General features: G+C 44.3%; 1 protein-coding gene across 2 annotated transcripts; it reads left to right on the top strand.

Moving 5' to 3' along the window:
* Positions 1-4,273: 4,273 nt before the first annotated feature.
* On the top strand, positions 4,274-7,547 carry LOC109742578 (uncharacterized). 2 transcript variants are annotated; one of them, XM_020301674.4, is made up of 4 exons: positions 4,274-4,708; positions 5,772-5,972; positions 6,568-6,662; positions 6,742-7,547. In XM_020301674.4, exons 1-4 carry the CDS (start codon positions 4,333-4,335, stop codon positions 6,850-6,852), a joined length of 783 nt encoding a protein of 260 aa, XP_020157263.1. In that variant the 5' UTR covers positions 4,274-4,332; the 3' UTR covers positions 6,853-7,547. The 2 variants fall into 2 exon arrangements, with proteins under 2 accessions (XP_020157263.1, XP_020157262.1); XM_020301673.2 differs by having other exon boundaries at positions 6,746-7,547.
* Positions 7,548-17,483: the final 9,936 nt, after the last annotated feature.

A 17,483-nucleotide genomic window follows, 5' to 3' on the forward strand; every position in this document is an offset into this window, starting at 1 on the left:
ATATACGTAGCACTACTTCTGTCACCTCGCCACCACACAGCTCCCAATGTCGCTGGAAAAAATGCGTCGGGTATCCGTCCGGCCCCGGAGCCTTCGTGGGATACATTTGGAAGAGGGCGGTTTTCACCTCGTCCCCACTATAAGGCGCGGTCAGGATCAAGTTCATATCTGGGGTGACCTTTGAGGGGACTGCATCAAGCACCGTATCCAACCCTGACGTTCCCTCTGACGTGAATAAGTTTTTATAAAACTCATTAGTTATCGAGGCCATCTCGGCCGGATTATCTGTTGAGGTTCCATCCGTGCACTGCAAAGTTTTTTTCATGTTCTTCCGTCGACGCATACTTGCCCTCCTTTGAAAGAACTTAGTGTTTATGTCCCCGCTGTAAGCCAGTCGATGCGCGATCGTTGCCTCTGCATAATTTCCTCCATGTGGTAGAGCTCAACGAGACGATTAGTAATTTTTGTCTCTGCATGTGAGGGCGCAACTCTCCGGGGATCATTCTGCAAAGTGGCCAGCTCCCTTTTTAGTTTCTTTATTTCTTTTCCCACGCAGCCTATCGTTGCTCCGCTCCACTGTCGCAGCGATGCCGACAGGTCTCCAAGTTTTTTACTCAGTTGCATGACATTTTGGCCAGCCGGAGAGCCACTCCACATTGCTTCCAAAGAAGACCCGAAATCTTCGTGCCGCTCCTAGTATACTTCATACCTGAACAGCTTCTGTTTGATCTGTGCTGGAGTAGGGGGTTCCAATTGCAACCGTAACGGGCAATGGTTAGACGAGGTTGCAGTCTCATGTGATAGCTGGGCTTGAGGGAAAACAGCCGCCCAATCTGTATTTGATAGTGCACGATCAAGACGTACTCTGCAGTATCCTCCACCTGCCGTTTTCTTTTCAAAAGTCCAAGGCTTCCCGTGGTATCCCAGGTCTGTGAATGCACAAACATCAACCACATCGCGGAAAGCTTGAATTTGTGTATGCCTTCGCTGTCCGGTCCCCATGTGTCCGTGCGGGTGGAGAACTTCATTAAAATCGCCTATACAGAGCCAAGCCAAAGCGCTGGCAGACACGAGTGACTTGAGTAGATCCCATGTTTTATACCTCTCACCGACTTGGGCTTCACCATAAACGCATGTCAACCTCCAATCACTGTGATTGGGCATAGACACTTTTGCATCAACATGGTACTCAGAGTAGCCAAAAACATCAAGATTTATTCCATTGTTCCAAAACAAACCGATTCCACCGCTGCGGCCTGAACTACCAACAACATAAGCAGACCTAACATACCAGCAAAATTTTCGACACGTGCTTTTGAGATCTGAGTTTCTACAATACATAGCACTGTCGGGGCAAATTGCTTCGCTAAGTCGCGAATTGTCGCGGCTTTGCCCACACCGCGACAATTCTAGCATATGATATTCATTGTGCCCGGCGATCCTCCCCTCGGGAGGTCGCCGATTTTGCATCGTTAGGTTTCTCAGAAGCTGCATTCTTCTTCGGGACTGTCTTGTCAGGGTTAACTCGCGGCCGCTTCGGGTCCTGTTTGGAGGAAGGGCTAGCAAGAACCTCTGGGGGCGGCAGCGCCGGTGCTGTAGAAGCAGAGGGGAGAGCTAGCAGGGCCCCCTCCTTAGGATCTGACGTGCGCTTCCTGTTTTCCCGGCATCCTGCATGATTTCATCAGATTTGCTCACCAAAGGATTCTCCATGTCAGGATCACTTGGGTTGCCATGACCCTGGCCGCGACCTGCAGAACGACCTCCACGACGACCCCCGCGGCGGCCTCTTCCTCGTCCTGCTCCCGGGCCTGTTCCAACTCGCATGTTCCAGTCTGCTCTGAGGTTCTTGAAGTGCAACGCGGAAGGAGGATGGATCCCGTTGCCGTGCTCCTTGTAGACATGCCCAAGATGGCCGCAAACTGCGCACCAGTCAGGTAGGTGCTCGTACTTCACACGGTAGATCTGTCTCTTACCATCGCGGATCATTGACACCGCATTCTTCAAAGGTTTATGCACATTGATCCTCACCCAAACACGATAAAAATTACCAGCAAAGTCTTGGGTCATTATTTCGGTGAACAGAACCTCGCCCACTCTTGCAGCCAACGGTCAATCTTGTCTGTGCTCAAATCGCCAACACAAGTGGCAACATGGCCCATTAGGCAGAAGATAGGGCTTCTTTGTCTGCACAGGCCATTGCCAGCACCAGTCTATTGTTCATGGCAAGTCATGTTGACCTTAGCAGTTAGATTTAGTAGACCAATTATTACGATTGACCCTCTATATCCAATTCAAAACTCATACACTATATAGTACTATAGTAGTATAGAAATGTTACAAACCATCTTTTTTGAATTATATGAACATTTTTTTACATTGTATAAGCATTTTCCTTAAAAATTCCACGTACATTTTTTGAAACATGTTTATAATTTTTTTAAAGTTGCGTGACATTTTTTTGCGGGTGATTGTGTGACATTTTTTAACACCGTCTGAACATTTTCTGAACGTGCAATGAACTTTTTAAAAATTGAAATATTTTTTTCCATTTCAGAAATGTAAATAACAGTAATTAAAAAACATTTTTGTGTACTAGGCTCGCTAATAGGAAAAGTCTCCCGTCGCGAATTGGGCCTGGCCCATCTAACGGGTACTGAGAAGTACTCCCTCCATTTCTAAATATAAGCCCTTTTAGAGATTTCAATACGGACTACATACGAATGTATATAGATATATTTTTGAGTGTAGATTCACTCATTTTGCCCCGTATCCTGTACGTAGTCCATATTAAAATCTCTAAAAGGTCTTATATTTAAGAACGGAGGGAGTAACTGACATGAAAAAAAATGTTTAATTTTTCGCTTGTGCTAACGTTTCGAGATTCTATTTTTTTCCTACTTAGTTGCTTTTTTGTTGTTGAAATTTCACCTTTTTTTGCATGTGTCAATGGTTTGATGCTCTATCAAGCGACACAACTATTTTTTATGTTAGAAACTTTAAAATGAAATCCAGTTTCGTAATTAATCAACTTAAATCATAACTATCACTTTACTTGCACTAGTTTACATTTGCTCATTCACAACACGGTGAGTGCAAGTTTGTTGTAATTGATGGGTAAGTTTTCAATATAAATTCCTGCATACAAGGAAAGGGTTTGTTAATAAGTATATATGACATACTTCAAATAGGCATAGTTGTCTAAAACTAATTTTTTAATTTTTTGTTTATCCACTCCCATAAATAATTATTTCTTGTGCAACGCCTTTCCTGCATGTTGCGACGAAGCCCTAGTGTTGGGTTCATGTGTACATTCTTTCTGAGAGAGAGAGGGTCGATATGTACCTGGGTAGTACGTCCACAAATAAAAGTGACCGAAACATAAACTAATTTCAGGTATTGATGTATCCTTTATTGTTTTTTTATATACATAAAAATACACAAGGTTCCTCTCGTGCAAGGTAGAACGCTTCATCCAGCCTTACGTATTCCCTCCTTTCTATTTGTTTTGATTTTTCCCTCTTATCTTTGGTTTTTTGCATCAGTTTTTTTAAGTTGTCTTAACTGTCTCATCTTTTATTGACTTACCCAAAAAATATTTTATTTGATAAGCCAACAAGTTGTCACCAAATGAAATCCTAAGTTAATTTACACAATCACATTAATATGAGAAGGCAATCATGCTAGTTGTTTGGTACAAAGTTCCGTAAAAAAGGTTGTTTGGTTAAGTTGTTTTAGGGCATCGTCAATGTGATGATGCTCAATTTATGTCACGGTCACAACTTTTGCATCCATGTCAAATGGAGTATTTCTCCATAGCGGTTCCCAATTTGTATGTTGAAAATTGCCACATCTATGCAGACTATAATGTTGCGGAATATAATGTTGAAAATTACCACATCTATACTTCCGTATGTTGCTTTGTGCTAGTTTAGTGAGATTCGCATAGTATTTTATTTCCCGAAGTAGCTTGGCATCGGAGGATAAACAAACTTCAGTTCCCGTTTCCTTTGGCTATAGCACTAGCCTCCACAAATGTGTAACGGAGCTGCCAAAAGCCAAAACTTAATTTTACAATGTTATTTGGTACACACTATGGGTGCCCTTAAAAGCAACTGAAAATTTTATTTTTAACACAAAGCAACTAAAAAGGTTGTTTTAAATAAAATTATAAACCAAGCACTCTTGCATTTGCTTTGTGTTTTTTTAGCAGTCTTTGTGTTTGTTTAATAAACTGGTTTTCCGAGCAACCGGCCGCATCATTTCCTATTCGCAGGGCTGAGCCCGAGCCCCTCCCGTCTCCCCCGCCGCAGCACCCCGCCAGTGCCATCTGCCATGGCCTCACCACCGCGCGTCCTCCTCGGGCACGCCCTCCTCCTCACCCCCCTCCTACCGCTCCTCGCCTGCGCCGGGCTCGTCCTGGAGGACGGCTACACCGTCTCCACGGTCTCCGACCTAAACCCCACCGGGACCCACCCCTACGCGCTCCTCCCGCGGCCCCGCGCCGGGGACCTCGTCCTCCTCGACTCCGCCGGATCCACGCTCTACACCCTCCCCCTCCCCGTCTCCGCGGACGCCGGGCCGCGGAGGCTCGCGGGGGGCGCCGGCGCCTTCGGCCACGGCCACCCCCGCAGCATCGCCGTCGACGGCGCCGACAACGTCTACGTCGCCGACCGCGCCAACGGCTCCATCCGCAAGGTCGCGCCCTCCGGTAAGTTCGGTCGGTGAACTTGCTTGCCCGTTAGTACTTTATTGGATCCTTCCCAGGGTTTAGTTAGGGTTTGTTCGATGCCGTGTTAAAAATGGTGGCGACGGCCGCATTAATGCCCGTGTTGGAATGTTGTGCACATGTCGCTTTCATCAGGTTGGGTTGAGTTGTAGATCGGATTTTCCCCTCACGTTTCCGCTCCTTATTTGAGATTGCGAATTTAGCAGCGGATGATTGAGGATGACTTGTGCCCCCGTACAGTGGAAGCATGGCTACAGTAATCGGCGAATTCGCCACTGCATATCTGCACCTTATGTGCGGCATATTTCTCACTTCCCATGATTCCACAGTTTTGAATGAGACTACCACTTAATTTGTGGTTGTGACATCTCGATTTGTATGATATCATGATTGTGATGCTAATCCATGTCAACTCAAAGATGATACTACATTGGATCTTGATCCTCACAACCTTTCCTTTTGGTTCCATTCATCTCTAACAAGTCACCGCTGCCAAACTATGCCATTGCAAAACTAAGGAATGGTATTTCATCGTCGAGTACCTTGGTTTTCCCCATTTCCTATTCGCAGGGCTGCAAGATATCCATATGTAGTGGTGCCATGTAGTGTTCCCTTTGTTAATCAGCTTGCCAATTCAGTACGTGGAAAAGATAAGTTATGTAAGCATTTTTGGCAATGTTGGGGATATCGGTAACTTGTACTCCCTCCGTCTCATAATATAAGAGCGTCTTTGACACTACACTAGTGCGTCTTTGACACTACACTAGTGTCAAAGACGCTCTTATATTATGGGACGGACTAGTGTCAAAGACGCTCTTATATTATGGGACGGAGGGAGTACCATATTGGTCGGGTGCTGAGTAGGGATAAATAGGCGAATTTTCTAGTTAATCGGCCGATAAATCAGTTAATCAGCTATTCGGTGACCCACTGAGTAGCGATTAACTGACCGATATGCTGATTAACCGGCCAATATTTGGAACATTTTTTTGGCCAATAAATGTGTCATTTCTCCTGATTGCATCTAAATGTATATAATTGGTAGGTTATACTACTACAATTGCTGGAGCGTACTCAGTGGGGACTGGTCACAGGGATGAACCAGCGCAGAATGCTACCTTCTCTGCTGACTTTGAGCTTATTTATGTCCCCAAAATTTGTGCACTGTTGGTTGCTGACAGAGGAAATCGATTGATTAGACAAATCAAGCTAAAGCCAGAAGATTGTGCACATGAGAACCAGAAAGGTGAGTTCAGATGGGCTTTCTACTTGTGTTAGCATTACAATTACATAAACCAGTGAAGTACCACCGTTCCAGTATTGAACTGCTCTGGTCTTTAATCTTCCTACCTGGTATCATCAGTAAATTGTAGGTTTGATGATCATGTGAGTTCCCTCATCTGAATATGAATCAGGGTTTTACTGTAGGTCCATGCATGTCACACAGGCGTGTATGTACAGAATTATATGTTAATTAATACTCCTATATGACATCAATGCTGGGTTGTGTCAAGTTAAGGTGTCAGAATATTCAGCACTTTTACTGAATAAATATTAACCTTCTTTCTTACTGAAATTGTGTTATGTTCGTTGATCTGCAGATCTGAGTGATAGTACATAATATTTCAAACATTTTTTTAGCATGCTCTGCATATTTTGCTAACAATACCTAGTACTGTGATAGTTAGAATACTGGTCTAATGTTTGCAGGCCCATTTATGAGATTCCGTTTGCGAAGAAAAAAATCATTAATAATTATGTAATTACTGGTTTTGCTATTAACATGTTGTAAAAAATTGTGATGATCTCACGCTGTTGGTATTATTTTCATGAACTAACAGGCTTGGGAACCACATCTGCCTCAATCATTGCAATATTGGCTGCGCTGTTTGGTTCAATTATTGGGTTCTTAGCCAGGCATTTCTACCCTTTCCATGTGAGTGTGTCTCTGCTTCCTTTATTACTGAAGAAAAGATCGATACAGTAATTAAGACAGGTGTACCTGAAACATGTAGGCAGGAAGTCTCCATCAACCGCTTTTTCAGCAGGATACAGAGGCAATACAGGAGAACCCAGAGGAAGGCCGCACTGATCAGCTTCTCCGACATCAGAAACGCAATTGCTAACTCCATGCTTTCTACCGTCCTGCTGAAACTAGTTAGAGTTAGTGTTGGCTATCTTACTGTTGTGTTACCTAGTATTAGGCTAGAGCGAGGAGTTGCCTGTAAGCCTTCTCCTTCTTCTCCTTCTCCTCCTTCTCTTCTTGATCTAGACATGGCTAGTACTACTACTCCTGCCATTGGTCTTGGCAACGAAGCACTGCCTTCTACTGAGCTTTTGGGGGATTTCGTCGGCTTCGATGATAGCGACAGCGCTACGGATGAGGGCAATGAATCCGCCTTTGATGGTAGTGCTCCTCAGGATGAGAATAAAGAGACGTCGCTTGACAGGGATTTGTTGGCGCTTCTTGATATCCAACAAGGCAGTTATAAGAAAATAGACAATATGATCGAGGCCAACTTATCGGACTTTTCAGGCCAAGACAAGTATTGCAGCCCAGCTGTTAACTATTCTGGAGTAAGCAGGAGGTTCCATGGAGGTAGCAAAGGTTCTCTGAGCTCGCTGTAAGTGAATATTAGTTGTATTAGTGTCTAGTGTTTGCCTGCCTAAATGTCTAAATAACAACTGTGTTAGTATTTGCACGTATAAAAACTGTGCTCGTCGTATCTTCTGTGGCAGTGGCATGGAAGTATGTAACTAATGTACCTTGGTCATGGTGAACTACGGTTGTTTTATGTGAATATAATTAGCTTCCGTACCATTGGTTGGCTGATTGCTTAAGACGCTTCGAAGTTCTATGTGTTGTTGTGACTTGTGAGGAACTAGGAACTAAGCCTGGCTGCAAATTAAAGAGCATGATTATAGTATGTTCGTCAATATTGAGCTTCCGATCATACTGCTGTGTCATTTATATCAATATTTCTTCTTCTTCATCTTATATAAAAAGAGGGAGTTGTGAAGATCCAACACATCTCAGTTCGACCATGTCAATCCAACGGTCTATGTTCCTTCCATGTTAAGCGCTAAACATGTTTAGTACTCGACACGTTTAGGGCACTACCCTGAATACTTCTCTTCGAAAGAAAATCTCCCTCCCAAACGTCTTAATACATCTAAGGAGCCATACCATGTTTTGGTTATTGCCAAAACTATTAGCGTGAATATGGAAATCAACACCAACACATGTGCACACAATGCAAGTTTGGATTATTTTCAAAATCATTTGCCTACCAATCGTGGGATATAGGGCGTTGGCGTGGAAACTACTATATCCATACTTCAAATAATTTTCAAAACTACGTACTATAATCAGCACCAATACATCTCCTTGATAGGAAACTTCAGATTATTTCCAAAATCACTTGTCTAGCAGCGATCGGACATGCACAACATCACCGGCTATGTGCACATTCGATGCAGCAAAACCAATATCACACACGCGACACAACGATCATTTTTTTTGCGGGTGGACACAACGATCATTGCTTGTGTACTGCGGCATGATCACAGCAAGATTCGAGTAGGGCGAGGCAGCGAGGGTTACATCCACCATGGTTATCAAACTTCGCCATATTTTCTATGAACGGAGGCTGATTTTGCAGAATATACAAGCAGGAAGCGCTCTTATCCTCGCCATGCCACACCCACGTTTCCCTCAGCTAGCAACCCGGCAGCGGCCGCCAAGGATGATGGAGCCTACTGATCACCCATGATGACAACTGTGGCTAGTCCGGAGAAGGCACAATCAAGCAACACATCGTCCTCGGAACCTATACAAGCAAACTCAGCCAATAGCAATTACCACATTATTACACCTCTTTATCAATTATGTTAGATTAGTATCCTATTAGACATTTTGTTGATTCTATTGAAATAACCGCCCCCTAACCAGGATAGATGAGGAAATTCCTTTCTACGGTTACACGTGCGTTTGCACGTGCCCAATCACTAGTTGTTGGCAGTCACCGACTCATGAGATTCTCGTCATGCTGTTGAGTTAAGCCTGACCAAACACCCACCAAATAAAAAATTAGAAACACCATTCTATTACATGTTGTTGTATGACTTTGTAAGGTCTTGTGTGAATAATTAATAAAGTGGCTGCATGCATCGTCCAGATGCAGAGGCCAGGGGTCCTCCTCCTTTTCTAAAATAAAATAACATTACAAAGGAGCGCAAACAAGTCCAATTGAGAGCTCCTACCAACACAGTTGCCAAGCTGAAACAACACGAAACACGGTACATGGCAGAAAGGTAACAGAGATACTGTCGGCTATGACTCCTCATGTCTTCTTCTGTGTCGTTTATTTAAAACATGTGCTTTACGATTTGGTCACAAAGCATGGTCCCGTACCATACCGTCACAAACTAGATTGGTTTTTTATTTGCGGGGGGACAACCTAGATCGTTTTTAAAGCCTAACGACCCATGAAATGGAAAAACAGGCTCCTATGCAAAACAATTACACCTAGCGAAGACCCCTACTCCTCTATTCACCACCTCCAGGTCCAGGAGATGGCGAAGCAGCCACAGAGATGGACCAAGGCCAATGGACTTGTACCATTCATCATTTGACTTGTGAGGCTGAAATATCACTACAAAAGCTTGCTCGAGTCGTTGATCCACTGCCTCCTCTATGTCATTGCAATGCAGAAATAGTTGTCCTGATACCTCTCAAGCCTCAAGGTTGTTGTTTCTTCCCCCTCCCCCCTGCTATAGCGATATCTTACAAAATGGAATCCTTAAAATGTGTATACATGTCTTGGCTTGCATATTTATAGATGTGAATGGCCGGAGAAAATCGTGCCTGTATTTATTGTATGATCATGAGACGATCATGAAAATAAATGAATTCAATGCTTGGTTGGCCTTGTATGCTACCCATATTAAATATCAAGTGATATACTAGTAATACTAGTATTTCCATTTGATGGAAAAGTGAGAGAAATTCAAACTTCAACAGACACATGCATATATCCAGAACATATTTACACATCGATCTGACATTCTTGTAAGAATACTGTTGGGGAACGCAGTAATTTCAAAAAAATTCCTACGCACACGCAGGATCATGGTGATGCATAGCAACGAGAGGGGAGAGTGTTGTCCACGTACCCTCGTAGACCGAAAGCGGAAGCGTTAGCACAACGCGGTTGATGTAGTCGTACGTCTTCACGATCCGACCGATCAAGTACCGAACGCACGGCACCTCCGAGTTCAGCACACGTTTAGCCCGATGACGTTCCTCGAACTCCGATCCAGCCGAGTGTTGAGGGAGAGTTTCGTCAGCACGACGGCGTGGTGACGATGATGATGTTCTACCGACGCAGGGCTTCGCCTAAGCACCGCTACAGTATTATCGAGGTGGACTATGGTGGAGGGGGGCACCGCACACGGCCAAAAGATCAAACGATCAATTGTTGTGTCTCTAGGGTGCCCCCCTGCCCCCGTATATAAAGGAGCAAGGGGGGAGGTGCGGCCGGCCAGGAGGGGCGCGCCAGGTGGAGTCCTACTCCCACCGGGAGTAGGACTCCCTCCCTTTTCTTAGTTGGATTAGGAGTGGAGGGGGAAAGAGGAGGGAAAGAGGAAGGAAAGGGGGGAGGGGGCGCCGTCCCCCTCTCCTTGTCCTATTCAGACTAGGGGGAAGGGCGCGCGGCCCTGCCTTGGCCGCCTCTCCTCTTCTCCACAAAGGCCCACTATGGCCCATTAAGCCCCAGGGGGGTTCCGGTAACCCCTCGGTACTCCGGTAAAATTCCGATTTCACCCGGAACACTTCCGATATCCAAATATAGGCTTCCAATATATCAATCTTCATGTATCGACCATTTCGAGACTCCTCTTCATGTCCGTGATCACATCCGGGACTCCGAACAACCTTCGGTACATCAAAACATATAAACTCATAATATAACTGTCATCAAAATGTTAAGCGTGCGGACCCTACGGGTTCGAGAACTATGTAGACATGACCGAGACACGTCTCCGGTCAATAACCAATAGCGGAACCTGGATGCTCATATTGGCTCCTACATATTCTACGAAGATCTTTATCGGCCAGACCGCATAACAACATACGTTGTTCCCTTTGTCATCGGTATGTTACTTGCCCGAGATTCGATCGTCGGTATCTCAATACCTAGTTCAATCTTGTTACCGGCAAGTCTCTTTACTCGTTCCGTAATACATCATCCCACAACTAACTCATTAGTTGCAATGCTTGCAAGGCTCAAGTGATATGCATTACCGAGAGGGCCCAGAGATACCTCTCCGACAATCGGAGTGACAAATCCTAATCTCGAAATACGCCAACCCAACAAGTACCTTCGGAGACCTGTAGAGCACCTTTATAATCACCCAGTTACATTGTGACATTTGGTAGCACACAAAGTGTTCCTCCGGTAAACGGGAGTTGCATAATCTCATAGTCATAGGAACATGTATAAGTCATGAAGAAAGCAATAGCAACATACTAAACGATCGAGTGCTAAGCTAACAGAATGGGTCAAGTCAATCACATCATTCTCCTAATGATGTGATTCCGTTAATCAAATGACAACTCATGTCTATGGCTAGGAAACATAACCATCTTTGATCAACGAGCTAGTCAAGTAGAGGCATACTAATGACACTCTGTTTGTCTATGTATTCACACAAGTATTATGTTTCCGGTTAATACAATTCTAGCATGAATAATAAACATTTATCATGATATAAGGAAATAAATAATAACTTTATTATTGCCTCTATGGCATATTTCCTTCAGTCTCCCACTTGCACTAGAGTCAATAATCTAGATTACACAGTAATGATTCTAACACCCATGGAGCCTTGGTGCTGATCATGTTTTGCTCGTGGAAGAGGTTTAGTCAACGGGTCTGCAACATTCAGATCCGTATGTATCTTGCAAATTTCTATGTTCCCACCTGGACTAAATCCCGGATGGAATTGAAGTGTCTCTTGATGTGCTTGGTTCTCTTGTGAAATCTGGATTCCTTCGCCAAGGCAATTGCACCAGTATTGTCACAAAAGATTTTCATTGGACCCGATGCACTAGGTATGACACCTAGATCGGATATGAACTCCTTCATCCAGACTCCTTCATTTGCTGCTTCTAAAGAAGCTATGTACTCCGCTTCACACGTAGATCCCGCCACGACGCTTTGTTTAGAACTGCACCAACTGACAGCTCCACCGTTCAATGTAAACACGTATCCGGTTTGCAATTTAGAATCATCCGGATCAGTGTCAAAGCTTGCATCAACGTAACCATTTACAATGAGCTCTTTGTCGTCTCCATAAATGAGAAACATATCCTTAGTCCTTTTCAGGTATTTCAGGATGTTCTTGACCGTTGTTCAGTGATCCACTCCTGGATTACTTTGGTACCTCCCTGCTAAACTTATAGCAAGGCACACATCAGGTCTGGTACGTAGCATTGCATACATGATAGAGCCTATGGCTGAAGCATAGGGAACATCTTTCATCTTCTGTCTATCTTCTGCAGTGGTCGGGCATTGAGTCTTACTCAACTTCACACCTTGTAACACAGGCAAGAACCCTTTCTTTGCTTGATCCATTTTGAACTTCTTCAAAACTTTGTCAAGGTATGTGCTTTGTGAAAGTCCAATTAAGCGTCTTGATCTATCTCTATAGATCTTGATGCCCAATATATACGCAGCTTCACCGAGGTCTTTCATTGAAAAACTCTTATTCAAGTATCCCTTTATGCTATTCAGAAATTCTATATCATTTCCAATCAGCAATATGTCCTCCACATATAATATTAGAAATGCTACAGAGCTCCCACTCACTTTCTTGTAAATACAGGCTTCTCCAAAAGTCTGTACGAAACCAAATGCTTTGATCATACTATCAAAGCGTTTATTCCAACTCCGAGAGGCTTGCACCAGTCCATAAATAGATCGCTGGAGCTTGCACACTTTGTTAGCTCCCTTTGGATCGACAAAACGTTCCGGTTGCATCATATACAACTCTTCTTCCAGAAATCCATTCAGGAATGCAGTTTTGACATCCATTTGCCAAATTTCATAATCATAAAATGCGGCAATTGCTAACATGATTCGGACAGACTTAAGCATCGCTACGGGTGAGAAGGTCTCATCGTAGTCAATCCCTTGAACTTGTCGAAAACCTTTTGCAACAAGTCGAGCTTTATAGACAGTAACATTACCGTCAGCGTCAGTCTTCTTCTTGAAGATCCATTTATTCTCAATTGCTTGCCGATCATCGGGCAAGTCAACCAAAGTCCACACTTTATTCTCATACATGGATCCCATCTCAGATTTCATGGCCTCAAGCCATTTCACGGAATCTGGGCTCACCATTGCTTCTTCATAGTTCATAGGTTCGTCATGGTCTAGTAACATAACTTCCAGAACAGGATTACCGTACCACTCTGGTGCGGATCTTACTCTGGTTGACCTACGAGGTTCAGTAATAACTTGATCTGAAGTTTCATGATCATCATCATTAACTTCCTCACTAATTGGTGTAGGTGTCGCAGAAACCGGTTTCTGCGATGAACTACTTTCCAATAAGGGGGCAGGTACAGTTACCTCATCAAGTTCTACTTTCCTCCCACTCACTTCTTTCGAGAGAAACTCCTTCTCCAGAAAGATTCCGAATTTAGCAACAAAAGTCTTGCCTTCGGATCCGTGATAGAAGGTGTACCCAACAGTCTCCTTTGGGTATCCTATGAAGACACATTTCTCCGATTTGGGTTCGAGCTTATCAGGTTGAAGCTTTTTCACATAAGCATCGCAGCCCCAAACTTTAAGAAACGACAACTTTGGTTTCTTGCCAAACCACAGTTCATAAGGCGTCATCTCAACGGATTTTGATGGTGCCCTATTTAACGTGAATGCGGCCGTCTCTAAAGCATAACCCCAAAACGATAGCGGTAAATCAGTAAGAGACATCATAGATCGCACCATATCTAGTAGAGTACGATTACGACGTTCGGACACACCATTATGCTGTGGTGTTCCGGGTGGCGTGAGTTGCGAAACTATTCCGCATTGTTTCAAATGAAGACCAAACTCATAACTCAAATATTCTCCTCCACGATCAGATCGTAGAAACTTTATTTTCTTGTTACGATGATTTTCAACTTCACTCTGAAATTCTTTGAACTTTTCAAATGTTTCAGACTTATGTTTCATTAAGTAGATATACCCATATCTGCTTAAATCATCTGTGAAGGTGAGAAAATAATGATATCCACCACGAGCCTCAATATTCATCGGACCACATACATCTGTATGTATGATTTCCAACAAATCTGTTGCTCTCTCCATAGTTCCGGAGAACGGCGTTTTAGTCATCTTGCCCATGAGGCACGGTTCGCAAAGTACCAAGTGATTCATAATCAAGTGGTTCCAAAAGTCCATCAGTATGGAGTTTCTTCATGCGCTTTACACCGATATGACCTAAATGGCAGTGCCACAAATAAGTTGCACTATCATTATCAACTCTGCATCTTTTGGCTTCAATATTATGAATATGTGTATCACTACTATCGAGATTCAACAAAAATAGACCACTCTTCAAGGGTGCATGACCATAAAAGATATTACTCATATAAATAGAACAACCATTATTCTCTGATTTAAATGAATAACCGTCTCGCATCAAACAAGATCCAGATACAATGTTCATGCTTAACGCTGGCACCAAATAACAATTATTTAGGTCTAAAACTAATCTCGAAGGTAGATGTAGAGGTAGCGTGCCGACCGCGATCACATCGACTTTGGAACCATTTCCCACGCGCATCGTCACCTCGTCCTTAGCCAATCTTCGCTTAATCCGTAGCCCGTGTTTCGAGTTGCAAATATTAGCAACAGAACCAGTATCAAATACCCAGGTGCTACTGCGAGCATTAGTAAGGTACACATCAATAACATGTATATCACATATACCTTTGTTCACCTTGCCATCCTTCTTATCCGCCAAATACTTGGGGCAGTTCCGCTTCCAGTGACCAGTCTGCTTGCAGTAGAAGTACTCAGTCTCGGGCTTAGGTCCAGACTTGGGTTTCTTCTCCTGAACAGCAACTTGCTTGTTGTTCTTCTTGAAGTTCCCCTTCTTCTTCCCTTTGCCCTTTTCTTGAAACTGGTGGTCTTATTGACCATCAACACTTAATGCTCCTTTTTGATTTCTACCTCCGCAACCTTTAGCATCGCGAAGAGCTCGGGAATCGTCTTATCCATCCCTTGCATGTTATAGTTCATCACGAAGCTCTTGTAGCTTGGTGGCAGTGATTGGAGAATTCTGTCAATGACGCTATCATCCGGAAGATTAACTCCCAGTTGAATCATGTGATTATTATACCCAGACATTTTGAGTATATGTTCACTGACAGAACTATTCTCCTCCATCTTGCAGCTGTAGAACTTATTGGAGACTTCATATCTCTCAATCCGGGCATTCTTTTGAAATATTAACTTCAACTCCTGGAACATCTCATATGCTCCATGACGTTCAAAACGTCGTTGAAGTCCCGGTTCTAAGCCGTAAAACATGGCACATTGAACTATCGAGTAGTCATCAACACGTGACTGCCAGGCATTCACAATGTCTGCAGTTGCTGGCGCACGTGGTACACCTAGCGGTGCTTCCAGGACGTAATTCTTCTGTGCAGCAATGAGGATAATCCTCAAGTTACGGACCCAGTCCGTGTAATTGCTACCATCATCTTTCAACTTTGCTTTCTCAAGGAACGCATTAAAATTCAACGGAACAACAGCACATGCCATCTATCTACAATCATAGACAAGCAAGATACTATCAGGTACTAAGTTCATGACAAATTTAAGTTCAATTAATCATATTACTTAAGAATTCCCACTTAGATAGACATCCCTCTAATCCTCTAAGTGATCACGTGATCCATATCAACTAAACCATGTCCGATCATCACATGAGATGGAGTAGTTTCAACGGTGAACATCACTATGTTGATCATATCTACTATATGATTCACGCTCGACCTTTCGGTCTCCGTGTTCCGAGGCCATATCTGTTATATGCTAGGCTCGTCAAACTTAACCTGAGTATTCCGCGTGTGCAACTGTTTTGCACCCGTTGTATTTGAACGTAGAGCCTATCACACCCGATCATCACGTGGTGTCTCAGCACGAAGAACTTTCGCAACGGTGCATACTCAGGGAGAACACTTATACTTTGATAATTTAGTGAGGGATCATCTTATAATGCTACCGTCAATCAAAGCAAGATAAGATGCATAAAAGATAAACATCACATGCAATCAATATAAGTGATATGGTATGGCCATCATCATCTTGTGCTTGTGATTTCCATCTCCGTAGCACCGTCATGTTCACCATCGTCACCGGCGCGACACCTTGATCTTCATTGTAGCATCGTTGTCGTCTCGCCAATCTTATGCTTCTACGACTATCACTACCGCTTAGTGATAAAGTAAAGCATTACAGGGCGATTGCATTGCATACAATAAAGCGACAACCATATGGCTCCTGCCAGTTGCCGATAACTCGGTTACAAAACATGATCATCTCATACAATAAAATTTGGCATCATGTCTTGACCATATCACATCACAACATGCCCTGCAAAAACAAGTTAGACGTCCTCTACTTTGTTCTTGCAAATTTTACGTGGCTGCTACGGGCTTAGCAAGAACCATTCTTACCTACGCATCAAAACCACAACGATAGTTTGTCAAGTTGGTGTTGTTTTAACCTTCGCAAGGACCGGGCGTAGCCACACTCGGTTCAACTAAAGTTGGAGAAACTAACACCCGCCAGCCACCTGTGTGCAAAGCACGTCGGTAGAACCAGTCTCGCGTAAGCGTACGCGTAATGTCGGTCCGGGCCGCTTCATCCAACAATACCGCCGAACTAAAGTACGACATGCTGGTAAGCAGTATGACTTATATCGCCCACAACTCACTTGTGTTCTACTCGTGCATATAACATCAACGCATAAAACCTGGCTCGGATGCCACTGTTGGGGAACGCAGTAATTTCAAAAAATTTCCTACGCACACGCAGGATTATGGTGATGCATAGCAACGAGAGGGGACAGTGTTGTCCACGTACCCTCGTAGACCGAAAGCGGAAGCGTTAGCACAACGCGGTTGATGTAGTCGTACGTCTTCACGATCCGACCGATCAAGTACCGAACGCACGACACCTCCGAGTTCAGCACGCGTTCAGCCCGATGACGTCCCTCGAACTCCGATCCAGCCGAGTGTTGAGGGAGAGTTTCGTCAGCACGACGATGATGTTCTACCGACGCAGGGCTTCGCCTAAGCACCGCTACAGTATTATCGAGGTGGACTATAGTGGAGGGGAGCACCGCACAGGGCTAAAAGATCAAACGATCAATTGTTGTGTCTCTAGGGTGCCCCCCTGCCCCCGTATATAAAGGAGCAAGGGGGGGAGGTGCGGCTGGCCAGGAGGGGCGCACCAGGTGGAGTCCTACTCCCACCGGGAGTAGGACTCCCTCCCTTTTCCTAGTTGGATTAGGAGTAGAGGGGGAAAGAGGAGGGAAAGAGGAAGGAAAGGGGGGGGGGCGCCGCCCCCTCTCCTTGTCCTATTCGGACTAGGGGGGGAGGGGCGCGCGGCCCTGCCCTGGCTGCCTCTCCTCTTCTCCATAAAGGCCCACTATGGCCCATTAAGCCCCCGGGGGG

Source organism: Aegilops tauschii, chromosome 2 (assembly GCF_002575655.3).
Source record: "Aegilops tauschii subsp. strangulata cultivar AL8/78 chromosome 2, Aet v6.0, whole genome shotgun sequence".
NCBI classification, from domain to species: Eukaryota; Viridiplantae; Streptophyta; class Magnoliopsida; order Poales; family Poaceae; genus Aegilops; species Aegilops tauschii.

Bases quoted from the DNA above. Each gene is read 5' to 3' on its own strand.
- LOC109742578 (XM_020301673.2), top strand. From the start codon at position 4,333: ATGGCCTCACCACCGCGCGTCCTCCTCGGGCACGCCCTCCTCCTCACC. The intron at 5,973-6,567 runs GTGAGTTCAGAT...ATGAACTAACAG, and splicing joins TGCACATGAGAACCAGAAAG to GCTTGGGAACCACATCTGCC. The intron at 6,663-6,745 runs GTGAGTGTGTCT...ACATGTAGGCAG, and splicing joins GGCATTTCTACCCTTTCCAT to GAAGTCTCCATCAACCGCTT.